Here is a 13992-nt window from a genome sequence, read left to right as displayed (position 1 = left end):
TCTTCCTGCATTGTAGTCTTGGCTGGTGAGAAAATGAGTTTTGGATGCGTGCTGTCTGGGGAGGTTTCCAGCATGTTGTTACATTCAAAATTGATGTATCTTTTTCTAATCATTTCTTGTATGTAATTACTCAGGGTACTTTTTTAAAAAAAAAAAATTTAAACTTACATTGTACATTACTCTCCATATTCAAAATCAAAATGATTTTCATTTATTTTTTTGCAGCTCTGACGGCTTATTTCTCTTGGGTTACTAACATGTTGGTAATCAGTTATGATGATCATTTAAGGAACTTTTACTTTTTTTCTTCAATTAAATATTCTTCCTCTTATGTTGCAGTGATTCTGCTTCAATGGAAAGTACAATGCAAGGACAGGCTCGTCTGAAGGAATTCCTGCACCCTTGCAACTTCCATCTGGATTCCAACACATTGGTTTGGGAAGCCAGGTCATGTCTCGATGGCTGATATTGTGAAGATGGGCAGACCTCAAGGCAAGCCTTCTAATGCACCTACTGTAGCAAGTGACAGGTCCTCCACAACACAAAATGCTGCCATGTCACACATATCCCACCAAAGTGTCAAGCAACCTCCAACCACAGTTCTGCCAGCAGAGTCAGATCAGAAAGTATACTCTTCTCAGAATCCTGTTTCACAGGTTACAGAGACTGGTCATGATATTGGCGTTGCTGATGGCCAGTGTCCATCTCAGGAGGATTGGTCTCTAGTTGATGAGCCACCAGCAGGAAGTGGGTCAATTGTGCTAGAAACATCTGACACCTCAGCTGTTTATGCTGACCTATCAGCCTCATCGACATTGCTTGTTGATGGAGTTCTGCATGTAAATCCTCATATAGATGAGATTGAAATACTAGAGGGAAATGTTAACAGTGAAGGTCTACCAGCAGAATCCATTAGACTGACAGCTGCCTCTGACAGCCATATACAACTGGATGATTCCGGAGAGAGTTCGCATTTGAATGATGGCTTATTGAAGAACATGAATTCCTACCAGACTCAAAGGCATTCATTTGAGGAACATGAAGGTACAATTGGATAGGATTTTTTACATGTATACCCTCTTAAACATACCTTTCTTGGTTTGTTAATTCTTTCTTTATTCTAATGGAGAAAAATTAACATATACAACTAAAATAATAAATTTACTTAATTTATCAATTTACATAGATAAATAATTTTTTTATCAAATGATAGATCAAAATTATTTTATCTAAAAAATAGACAGATCGTAATCATCTATGTTTTCTCTAATGCATAATAATATTTTCTAAAAAAAGTATCTAAACTTGATGTTAGATGGATAGTTTGTACATTTGCATAGAATGGACATAGTTGTGGATTTGGATATCATGTAACAATAAGAATTTATAATCTTATTATATTTTATTTTAAAATTTTTATTGAAAATATCTTTGTGAAGTGTATAAGATATATTATGTTGTTATAAGATGGACATAATTGTCCCATATTGCATAAAAATAAAATATAATATAGTATTCTAATATATAAAATATTATATAATATCATCATCGTGTTGTTATATTATGTAATATGTTACTACATTGTAGAGTAAGAGGGTCTGAATCCATCTAGATGAAAGAGATAAAAATTAAATTAGAATTTTTTACGTCTATGTCCTTCTAAACATTTAAATTTGCATAAATATCCTCATGAAATTACTATTTATATATATACTCTTGTAAATTTTTTTTTTGCACATCTACCCATAAGGATATTTTAGTCATTTAAATTTTAAATCGTTAATTTTTTGACGCGTTAAATGATGTGGATGCATATGCAAAAAAAAAAAAAAGAAGGATATACATGTAAAACAAGTATTTTATGTGGATATACATACAAATATCAATTTTGAAAGAATATTCATGCAAATATGAATGTTTAGGAGGATATATACGCAAAAAACCCAATTGGGATATCAAATTCTGGCTTTCTTCTTTTTTGTTTATCATATACGATTGCTGTCATTAGTAGTGCAAGGTTGTTCATATTTTCTGGGAGTGATTCTCAAATTTTTGTAATTTTAATGAGGCAAAGTTATTTTCACAGGCATATGCTTTTAAATATAGTTGGTATATGCTTTTAATGTAGCTAATGAAACAGATGATTGTCAATTTTGACATTTCATGGTAATAGTAGTAGGTGACATCTTTATGAATCTTAATTTGATATGAACAGTTTTCTTCCATGCAATCACAAGTGTCAACCAAAGTTAGTTTCATGCACACAATGTTTTTGAGATTGATATGGAGGTCAAGTCCATTAAACGTTAATAAATAAGATTAATTATACAGTTATGCATAGTAAATCCTAATAACTTTTTAGCTGAGTACTTTTAAAGCACTCTTGATTGGACTAGCCTTTACATCAACCACAATCATTACCCATTCATATGGGACTGGCTTTGTGGATCAAGATATGATTTACCGAGATTCAAATAACATCTACAACCTTGTGCAGTAAATTTGTGCTGAATTCCTAGCCAAGGCACTTTTGGACAATGGCAGGTCTCTACCTTGCAAGCTACATGCTTGCGGGTGTATAACATGCCCTACTCTGTTGGTTACACGGTTTAACCTCGTGACATCAAGGAGCAATCTCCCAAGGTAACTCCAGTCTTAGACTCTAGATAGAGGGAAGAAAGAAGGTTTCGCATATCAGTTTGATGGGTGAGGTACAAACTATAATCTGAAAAGCCAGCTTGGACTGTAATTCTTTATTAGGTTTAATAAGGCACTAGACCTACAAATAGTAGTATACTGAAGCTTTGATATTGAAAATTCCCCACTAATAACTTATTTTATCGGTGAAATCTTGTTGTTTTTAGTAGAAGCATAGTTGTACTAGGAAAAAGTGCAGCAAAGGGTTTCTTTAGTTGAGATTGCATATGTCTGGAGAAGAGTAATCCATACAATCCATAAAACTAACATCCCTACGATATAATTTCTTTCATATCTACTCCTCTATTCCTTGACAATCTTAAAAGACCTTCTTGTCACATCTGGAAATGCAAACTTTGTTAGAAATTTGAAAGGATCTGGCCTACACGGGTGATTTCTCAGTTATCTATAGGTTTGTAAAAGTTTGCTTCTTGAATTCCAGTTTGGTCCAAGCTTGTTTAATGCCTCGTGCTATTAAACTGTCGGTTGATACCTAGTGAATTGTACCATAGTAACATGTTTGTAAACGTTTGCTTCTTGAACTGCTTTTTGCCCAAACTTGGTATATGCTTTCTCCTATTATAGTGTTGATTGATACCTAAACATTAGTGCAGAAGGCCGCAAAGTCTATAAGTATGTCTTTGGCAGAATTTTTTTTTTGGAATCTTTTAGCATGCCTAAACCATTCAAAAGTTTATCCTTCTCTTGGTTAGTTACACCTGACACCATCATGAGTAGAAATATGCTTCATTTCGTGTAAATATTATTTGCATTCATGAGTACATCACAAGTTTTTCTTTTTTCTTTTTTTTTTTTTTAATGGGCTGACTGGTCTATAATATTTAACCTGTTCATGACATCTCCTTGCTGGCATCTTTCTCTTTGTCCTTTTACAGTTGAGGATGTCAGTTCAGAACTTTCATCAGCTGCTACAGACCTACGGCAACTAAGTCTGCACACGGAGGAGCGAGGTGCAAAATCTGCCGAGGACAATCCTGCAGTAATTATTCCTGATCATCTGCAGGTTACAAATGCAGATTGTGCACATTTGAGCTTTGGTAGTTTTGGTTCTGGTGCATTTTCTGGATCTTTTCCATCAAAGACCCTGAAAAGTAACTCGGAGGTGGCGCCAGTTGCAGAAACTGTTTCTTCAATCGATCAACAAGATGATAGGTATTATTGGTGTTCTGTCGTTTCTTGATACAGATTTGCAACGTATGACAATCCATACTTGTGATGGCAGGAATCATGAGTATTACAACAATGGGCAACTGATTTCTACATCTAATGAAGATTTAGTTGCTAAAACTGGCACAAACATGGGGAATCTTGATTTGCCTTCAGCTTCACAACCTGAGGTCATCAGAAATGATACATTAGATGCTACACACGGGCTTCAATACAGTTTTCCATCTGTCTCGGGTTATGCATTCTCAAGCACATCACAGCCAAATGAAGCAGCTTATACCCATCCTCAAGGAACTACACAAATGCAGAATCTTTCTTCTCTCTCGAATCTAATGGTAAATCACTATTCCATTCTTTTCTTTTTGGCCAAATCCAAAAGAACTTCAATTTTATTGTGTTTTACTTTATGAAGAATTGCTGAATGTATCCAGTGTACGTTATGTCTCCAATCTTGATGGTCATAATGGTGTTTCTAAGATGATAACTTTATTGAAACAATAATGTCACTAGAATTTCAACAATATAGGGTACAGTCTGATGCCCTGTTTCTAATTTCCTGACATGCAATCACTTTGACTTGTCAGTTATAGTTTGCACTTTGCAGTATGTTCATTGTTGATGAAAGTACAGAAGTTATCTTTGGAGATGGTACTTTGTGATATTGTAAAGAAAATTATAGACGGATTCTAGAGTCTACTGTCAGTTCCTAACCAAGGAAAATATTTTGAAAGCTTAAGTGTCTGATACACCTCCCTGGTAATCAATCTTTCTGTCTTCCCTTTCCTTTTCCACCTTGTCAACTCAAATCCAAGATCCCTCTCCATATTGGAGATAATTTTGGCCAATGTTGCTTGTAACCAAACCATCCATATGCTTTTGCCTTCATCCTCTGATTTTTGGCTCCTAGAGCTGCTTTTTCATTTCTGAGGCTATTCTTAATAGCTTTACCACAAAATCATGTGAACATTGCATCTTTGCTGGACTCTTCTTGCAATGTTTAACCTGGAACCTCATTATTTGTTAAACAAAATGTAGTATTACATGGCAGGAAAGATATTCTAGTGTGTAATTAGGTCAAAGTTACATGATGCATATGGGATTGTGTTCAATCCTAAGCTAGAATATTTTTAATGACTGTGTTGTCATGCTTGATCCATTTTAAGCATTAATATGCGTCACAGGCTACGGATTCTTTTAGAAATATACATGGTAGATGTGCTAGTGTTTTTCTGAATGAATAGTATAAGTAGCCTTATGGGATTGTGGATAGAAAAAAAAATTGGAATTAGGTGCTCACAATGAAACTATGATATCACCGTAGCATGAGATGAAGCGAAGCTAAAAGGAGCAAAAGAAGATATCTAAAGACTCAAATGGAATAGCTAATTCTGATTATTATTAGAGCTTATTTAAGGAAGTGACCTAAAATGTGAATTAGATTAACATCATGATTGAAAATCTTTAAGGGATTTTGGTCAGCATATCTTCAGTTTGTGAGTCCAGTTGCTTGAGAATGTTTTAGTAGACAACTATTTACGTCCAGAGGTTTCTGAAGGTCCTAGTTTTTGCTTCCCTTTTTATGCTGTGTGGTTTGTGGCTGCTGAGTACAAGTCATCACCTTCAACTTTCTGAAAATACAGTCATTGTGCATTCCATTGTAGTTGATTCAGATTTAACTTGTACAGTTGGCATGATGGTCATGCTAGATGATTAGTTGCATGTGCTGTTGTCTTTTGAATTTTCTGGTTTGGGGTTTGTCGTGCGATACCTAAATAATCTTAGGCATTTGTCCTTTAGATGCTGTAATTAACGTCTGGTTATGCTTATATTTGAGCAATTTCGTCAATGCTGAAAGTGTCAGTTGTTCTTTTTATGCTTTAGAATTTAGATTCCTCCAAGAACAATATGATAATTCCATGCCCAAGTATAATTGTCAAAGTCCTTCAAAATTCTATAGCATATGTTACTGTGAAACCATAAATGGTGTCTCTGTTTTTATATGTGGGATCCCATTGTTTTATGCCTGTCTACATGTCTTCCAGGGTCATCATATCATGCATGCTATATTGGGGTTTTATATCAGAATCTTCAGGATCAGTTTCTGGGTTTCAACGGTGCATGTGAACTTGCTTTAATTTGATATTGATCTCATGGTTCATCGCCCTTTTGGAGTGGGAGATGGATAAATGGTAAATCAGTCCTGTTTAATTGGGTATATTCTTTGGTATATTTTGTGGGTTCCAGTGTCTCCTTACCGAGAGAGTATTCTCCATGGTGGAGAGATATGGTAGTCATCTTTTTGGCAGGGATAACAGAAGTTGCTTCCCACGGATTGGAATTATGTTAGTGCCTCTAGGGTCATGAGAAAATTCATTATGTATAACAGTGATCTCTCGCAGATGGAGAGGTGCTTGCTGTCAAATTTGAGCAATGTGTTTGATGCTTTCTTATCTGGAGAATCTCCTTGGAATTCTGCAGATCACCGGGTGACATAGGGAGGAAGAAGATTTGTTGCAGCTGGTAAGGACGTTTGAGCATCTTTGTTAAGCAAGGACACTAAAGATATTAGGAAAGGATTAACAGGCTTGTCACATATAACATTGGATAGTGCTATACAAAATCATCCACTGGACCTAATTACATAAAAATCTTAACTAATATTGGATGAAAAACCAACAAATACGTGAAGTGATATGCTGCGGGAATTTCTTAGCCTGAACTTAATAACTTGAAACAGCTGGAGGAAGTGGCTTCCTCCAAAAATGTTGGTGACCATCTTTCTAAAGCAGTATGAAGATTGACAAGTACAAATGTTTCACTTGATGTTTGTTTTTATTACTACTTTAGTTACACAACTCTTAACAAAGAACCAAATGATATAGCAGGTTGGTATCACTGACTCTTGTTGATCAAATAGGGGGTCAGATAGATATATGTTGTAAATGGTACCTGAAACCCTGCAGCCTGGCCTGACTGTTGATAATCATTTTTTAATCCTAAAACTAGAACCGATTAGCTTATTTGCAGGAGACTTGGACGTGGGCATCTGATATTTATGGTAATATTTTTCATGCGTGAATGTATAAACATGCATGGTGTACAAGGTTCATATATTCAATATATGCACTTCATGTTCACATTTTGCATATTGTGTTATTATAAAGGGCCATGATCACTGCTTCCTACTTGGTGCAAACAACTTAAAATCATTATTAAGATATTGCAATTATGCACGTTCTAATGTTTGATTAGTAGTTTCATCATTAAAGGATGTTTAGTGGCAAAAAAGTATTGAAGGCGACATGGCAAAAGTTTACAATCCATTGTAGTGCCTTCAAGAATCCAATTGTGGTCTGAACCCACCCGATAAGGAAAACCCAACCCAAACCAGGTTATCTTATTGAGGTTTGGTTTGTTTCATGCTGCATCCTACGTGAATCCAACCCATTTGCATTTGGAGCAATCAATCCCATGTTTTGTATTGAATTTGTGATCCAGCAACTGGTCCAATATTTTTGTGGTTCTGATAAGAGTAATCAGGTCATGGGAAATGCTTGTGGAAGACGACTTCAACTTGTGCTCCTTGGGTGTGGGGTGCTTGTGAAGGAATTTTATGGTGTATATTAGACATAATGCTGAATTAAGTTTAAACTTCTGTGATGGCCATTACCTATCAATTTCATTTTGTGGACCAGTTAGATTTTAGGTTGGTGTACTGGTTAGGTAGAGATGGGATGGTAGGACATTTTTATGGTGAATATTATAACCTTCAATATAGATTTTTCTGAAGTGTATTTTAGTTCATGTTAATAAAAAGAAATATCATTAACCTTTAATAGTACTGATTGCAGATATCAAGTTAATATCGACGTTCTGTGAAATATTCATTATTACCGAGGAAATAAAAGTTTTAGCGTTCTTTTTTTTTTTTTGTTGGGGGGGGGGGGGGGGGGGGATGGGGCACAATTACACTGCCCTTACATAAATTTAGCCACTAGCATCAGAAAATACATTTGGCACGCAACGGGAGAGGCACCTGAGTCCCAAATCACTGAGCCAGATCGCGTTCTTCAAATGCAGCAATTTGTTCTTGCTTGACCTTGGCAGTAGCATAATAGGACCTCTTTATCTACATGAAATCTAACAGGTATTGCCAACAAGTGTTGGTCCAACTGCGTGGGTTAAGTTTCAGATTTCTTTTCTATTAGACCTCCTGACTGTTATGATCATAATTCTTGATATTATCTTTTTGAAAATTACAATTTCATATACCCTGAACTCTCATATAGCTGGTGACTATATTTTGCTGTTGAGATTACAATTTCATGCCATGGTCATATTGAGATAGTATATTTTTAAAAATATTTTGCTATTGCCATGCACTGGGTGGCCTCCGTCGCTGAGCACTCTAGAGAGGTGTTTGTGGACCAACTTTCAATCACTTCTAAGGGACTTCAGGGACATTTTATTTTCTGATCATTTTGGATGTATTTGTAGTAGAACTGTGTGAATTGCCCACCTTAGCAAAAAAAAAATTTGGCTAGTCTTTTACAAGTATTTTGTCATTCAATGGTTGCTATTTTATAGTTGGTCTCCTTTCTTGTGCAAGATTTAGGTTTCTATGTCAGATCTAACATTTGAAATTGTATAATTCTCTGCAGCAACCTAATTCTCTACCCAGCAGTTTATTGGCAGCAACTGTTCCACCTCTTCGAGATTTTGACCTTCCCTTCTCGCACTTACTCACCACGCAGTCAATGCCTGCAAAATTTAATACAGCAGTGGCTTCTATTAGTAGTCCAACCATTTCCATGCCTGAGGTATTCATCAATATTTTGAGCTAGTTAAATTTTAAGTACTTGGTAACTGGGCTTATGATGCATTTTATTTTTGTTCTTGCCATTTGGTTTACTTAAATAATGTGCATATGCCTTCCAACAATGGCAGCTAATTGTCTACTGCCACATGATGCCTTCATGTTCTTCAAATGTCATTTAACTACTGGAGGCATTTAAGATTAGGTCACTAACAATCTTGGTAAGAAGCTGACTAGCTTGGCTCGGGCTCTTGAGAGTTGTCTTCAGGGAACAGAGTTCGCAGTTTTCTTTTCAGTTCAAGCTTCTTCGCTTGCACTGGCTTGACAGTGGGCATATGCTCTTATAAATTAAGCCAACACATGAATCTATCATGACATTAACCCTGCCTCAAACCCTGAACTTAAAATTTTAAGTTCATGCACAACTCACAAGACAAAGCACTTGAGGGAGTTGAGTTTGCTTTTCTCATATACTCCTGCAATTTGTAACCGTCTTGATTATCTGGGTTTGTCTGTGTTAAAATTCTGTGGCCTTGACAAAGGGCAATGGAGCCATCAATGCATGCATTAATTAGCTGGACTGAGCATGATCAGCCATCTGACCATGCTGGAATTGTAAATTGCACTTGCTGTCTTTTCCTAGCTTAGCATCAAAGCAGTTGTTCCCAGTCTTGAAATTGGTAACTTCGTTAAAGATTAAGCTATCCTATGAAAAATTGGTCATGTTTCATTATCCTGACTTCTGTTTGCCTTGTGCAGGCTGGGAAGCAGGGCGTTTTCTCCAACCCCCAGTCAACTCCACAAACGTTGTCCGGCGCCACCCTCCCTTCGGGTCCTACTCTCCCTCAACATCTACCCGTCCACCATTACACTCAACCAACTCTTCCTTTAAGTCACTTTGCCAACATGATCAGCTTCCCTTTTCTGCCTCAGAGCTATACTTACTTGCCTTCTGCTGCCTTCCAACAACCGTACACGAGCAACGGACCCTTCCATCAATCTCCAGCTCCAATACCTAATGCAGGCATAAAGTATACACTACCACAATACAAAAGCAGCGTTTCTGTGACCAGCTTACCCCAGTCTGCTTCTGTGGCCTCTGCTTATGGAGGCTTTGGAAGCTCAGCTAACCTTCCTGGAAGCTTCACCCTTAATCCTACCACTGCTTCTGCCAGCACGACCATCGGACTTGAGGAAGCTTTGAGCTCGCAGTACAAAGAAGCGAATCATTACATGCCTCTTCAGCAGGTAACAATATTAGCCCAGAATTTTAAGCAGCCGGTCGTGAAACCTCCTCCTTTTGACTGTTTGTTCTTGGCAGGCTGATAACCCTGCCATGTGGGTTCATGGAGCCGGTTCGAGAACTATGTCAGCTCTTCCAGCCAGCACTTTCTACAGCTTTCAGGGGCAGAATCAGCATAGCGGGTTTCGACAAGGTCAGCAGCCCTCACAGTTTGGAGCTCTCGGGTACCCAAATTTCTATCCTTCGCAAGGAGGTGTCTCTCAAGAACATCAGCAGAATCCGAGCGAAGGAAATCTGAGCGTCTCCCAGGCTGCACCTTCCCAGCCATCCCACCAGATGTGGCAGCACGGTTACTGAGCGATTGCTCATGTCTCTCAGTGTGTGGAAGAAACACCTTGATGGGGTCACTATGCAGTTTGATCACATGAAATTCATGTCTAGCTTTTGGGTCTGATCAACTGTACGTGGCAGCCAAGAATCACCCAATTGGCTGCTGTCTTGGGCCTTGAGAGGTCCAATGTAATTTAGGGGTTGAGTGTGTCTTAACTTGTAGCCACGTGGGACTTATTTGAGCTGTGTTCTTTTCATTTATTCTGATAAAGAGCATCATCTGCAGACTTGTTTCATGTAACAGCGTACTCGATTTATCTAACAGGGGACTTCTCTAATTCCCTGGGAATCTAAAGAGCTTTTTAAGTTTTATTTCGCATTTTTTTATTTTAAAAATAAGATAATAACTTTTCCAAAAAAAATAAGATAATAAATATTAGTTAAAAATTGTATTCGGTATCATTATTTTAACCTTTTACTATGGTGTATTGGTTTAGAAACTGGATATAAGAGCCAGCTGTGCACCTCCTCGCTTCCAGTTCGAAGAGCTCCGGATTGTAAAAGTTGAAGGAAGCTGGTGCCATGTGGCATTGGATTTGATGGAAATTATTTTATTAGTTAAAAAATAAATTAAAAAAAAATTATTTTCATTCTCTTTGTAAAAAAATTCATCATCATATGTTATTTTTATTATATGTTATTTTTATTATTAGAGCTGACGATGGATCAGATTTTGGATCTAAATTATATTTATTTTTAGTTGGATTTCTGATTGTATCTATTTAAAATTTGACTTTTGTTTTGTTTTTTTTTTTTTTTTTCGCCGAAGCTCTGCTCTTGATCGGTTTTAGTCATCATCGCTGCCACCATTGGATAGGGGGCACCAGGTGCGATTGGACCAATAACACGCCACGCAACCCCTGTATTTCACTGGCATTTGCCCTGGTTCGCTTGGACCTAGCGCATGCAATAATGAGAGAGAGAGGGGGTTGCCGCGAAGAGAGGTAAATGGGAATACGGGGTTGGTGGGGAGGACAGAAAATACGGTGGGATATTAGCTCCCTTTGATGTCGTTAACTGTACAAATATTATTATAATGATTATTTTATTCGGGATTAGGTAAAGGAACATCGAGGGCTGATGCATCCTAAAGATCCATTCTTTGAAAGATTATTTTTTTTTATATTTTCTAAATAAATATTTTTTAAATAATATTAAATAAAAATAATTTATTTATATTATTTTATATATTAAAAAATAATTTTAAAATTTACTATCCATATTTTTTGTATTACTATTTTTTCAAATAAATTATTAAGGTCTATCCATATCTTTCATGATATCTTTTATTATTATTATTATAAATATTAAATAATTATATTATTATTTTATAATAATATATATTATTATATTTTATTATATAAGATTAAGGGTATTTTATGAACAAATGGGAAAATGACTTATTCATCATTTAGGTGTATAAAATTTTTCTTCTATTTTTTAAGTAAATATTATTTATAAAAAATAATTTATTTTTTAAAAAAATATAAAAATATGGATGAATTGGTTGAGGTTACGAGGAGAAAGTTGATCTATTTTTTTAATAATATTTACCTACCAAATGGGCTCTAATATGTGGGTAAAGTTAAAGCGAGGAGCATGAGGAGTGAACTCTATGCTCGGAGGATTGCTTGGCGTACCCTTAGCGGGGATCATTGGTCGTGTTTTGGATCTAAATTTTTTAATCGAGCTTCGAGTCTGCCAACGTAAAGATTGATGAAAAATTTTTTATGCACCACGGGCAGTGCAGCTTGACATGCACCATCGGCATACAGGCTCTGTGATAACCCGGCCCAATTGGGCCCAAAACCAGCTCAGAGCCCACCCGAGAAAAAAAAAAAAAAGAGAAAAACAGAGCAGGAAGACTCCCGATCGGAGTCTTCCTCTTCCCCGATCAAGAATCGGAGTCTTAGGGCCATTGAAAGACCCTAGGACGAGCTCTATAAGAACCCTTCCCCTCTCCTCTATGGGTAGACTCTGCAGCCACCGATGATTGTCGGAGATTTTTCTCTGATTTTTTCGTTGAAGCCGCGGCCTCCTATTCTTGTGCTCGCCGGAAAACAGAGGCCAAAAACGCCGTCGGAGCTCAGGTAAGGCTCCAACCTTTCTTCCTCTCCTTCTTTCGTTTCCCCTCTGGCCCCAAACATCATTGTCGGTCGCCGACTTTGCCGGAAGTCGAGAAGAAAATGATGCCCTGTTTTTCTCCTGTTCGGTCGAGCCATCTCCCTCCCTTTTCCGGCCACCAGCACCGCCGTCCATGGTGCCGCACCCCTAGGTTTGGACCCCCACCCCTCTACCTATCTTCCCCGAAGGTCATGGCCGCCGGAGATCGGCCAATGACCGGAGAAATCCGTGGAAAGGAGGCGGTCCCCTGTTTTTTGTTTTTTTTTCTAAATCTTCCCACTGGCCGAACCTCGCCGCCGGCCATCTCCGGCTCCATCGCCATCGGTCGCCGTTGTCGGACCACCGGTCGTGCCGCCACAGCCCACCGGACCACAGGCGACGCCCCTCTGATCCCCTCCCGTTCGGCCAAAGAAGAGGAAAGAAGGAAGAAAAGAAGAAGAGAAGAAAAAAAAAAAAGAAAAAGGAAAAAGAAAAAGAAAAAAAGAAAAGAAAAGAAAATGCAAAATAGAAAAATAATAAAATAGAAAAAAAATAATAATAAGAAAAGAGAAAAATTCCCTCTCTTCCCTCTTTCTCCCTCTTTCTCTCTCTTTCTCTCTCTATTGTCTCTCTCTAAAAAGAAAAAGAAAAAGAAAAAGAAAATATATATATATATAATTAAAAAATATATATATATATGTGAGAGAAAGTTTTTTCATCTCTCTCTTAAGTCTTTCTCTCTCTAGAATTAGACTTTCTCTCTCTACCTCCTCTCTACATTTTCTCTCTCTAGATTTTCTTTCTATTTTCTCTCTCTAGACCTTTCTCTCTCATTATGGATTTTGTCTCTCTAGGGTCATTCTCTCTCTCTGATTGCATCACAGACCCTAGGATAAACTTGAGATGAAAATATGATGATCTGAGACTGCTCCGAAATTCGTGCAGTAGATTGGATCCCGATCCGATCCTTATTCGAAATTGATAATATCAATCATGGTTAATCAATATTAAGTCATCCTGATATGACCTCTGATGATCTCAATCATGATTGCCACTTTTAAAGGATACGAAGATTCTCTCTCCACTTTCTCTCTCTACTTTCTCTCTCATGACCGACTTTCTCTCTCTAAAAAAAAAAAGATCTATGAATCCTATATCAAGTCATACCTTCATCTTTTAGGGGTTCATATTGACTCTAACAAGATGATCCAAAATTGCTTTGATATCCGTGCTGTATGTCAATCTCATCTGATCGTATCAAAGATCTTGCAAATTTAAAAGAACCCTATTGATTGATCTTGACTTTAATTCAATCTGTGCTTCACGATTTCTTGATCAAGTCATTTGAATCTGACTCTCAGATAAAAGATCCTAAATTGCCCTGGTATCTGGATGGTCCGATACATCTGGTCAACAATCCTCTTTCCTTATGATTTAATCTTATTATGGAATAGAAATTGATGAGGATTTGATATTTTAAATAGGATTAGCTGATTCTTTTAATGAAGTCCGAAGATCTAAGATGAACTAGGTAAGTAGATCCTATGCTCCTTAT

General features: G+C 37.1%; 1 protein-coding gene across 1 annotated transcript in view; it reads left to right on the top strand.

The window, feature by feature from the left end:
• LOC140858725 (uncharacterized) overlaps positions 1-10623 on the top strand; it is a 10820-nt gene extending 197 nt beyond the window's left edge. The window contains 8 exon segments of the mRNA XM_073260033.1: positions 340-368; positions 371-427; positions 430-1044; positions 3594-3870; positions 3941-4220; positions 8547-8705; positions 9461-9949; positions 10023-10623. Of these exon segments, the coding sequence (XP_073116134.1) occupies positions 340-368; positions 371-427; positions 430-1044; positions 3594-3870; positions 3941-4220; positions 8547-8705; positions 9461-9949; positions 10023-10301 (2185 nt within the window). The 3' untranslated portion in view covers positions 10302-10623.
• The last annotated feature ends 3369 nt before the right edge of the window (positions 10624-13992 follow it).

Source organism: Elaeis guineensis, chromosome 6 (genome assembly GCF_000442705.2).
Source record: "Elaeis guineensis isolate ETL-2024a chromosome 6, EG11, whole genome shotgun sequence".
NCBI classification, from domain to species: Eukaryota; Viridiplantae; Streptophyta; class Magnoliopsida; order Arecales; family Arecaceae; genus Elaeis; species Elaeis guineensis.
The sequence above is the reverse complement of the archived record's forward strand: the minus strand, read 5'-3'. Positions and strand labels throughout refer to the sequence as shown.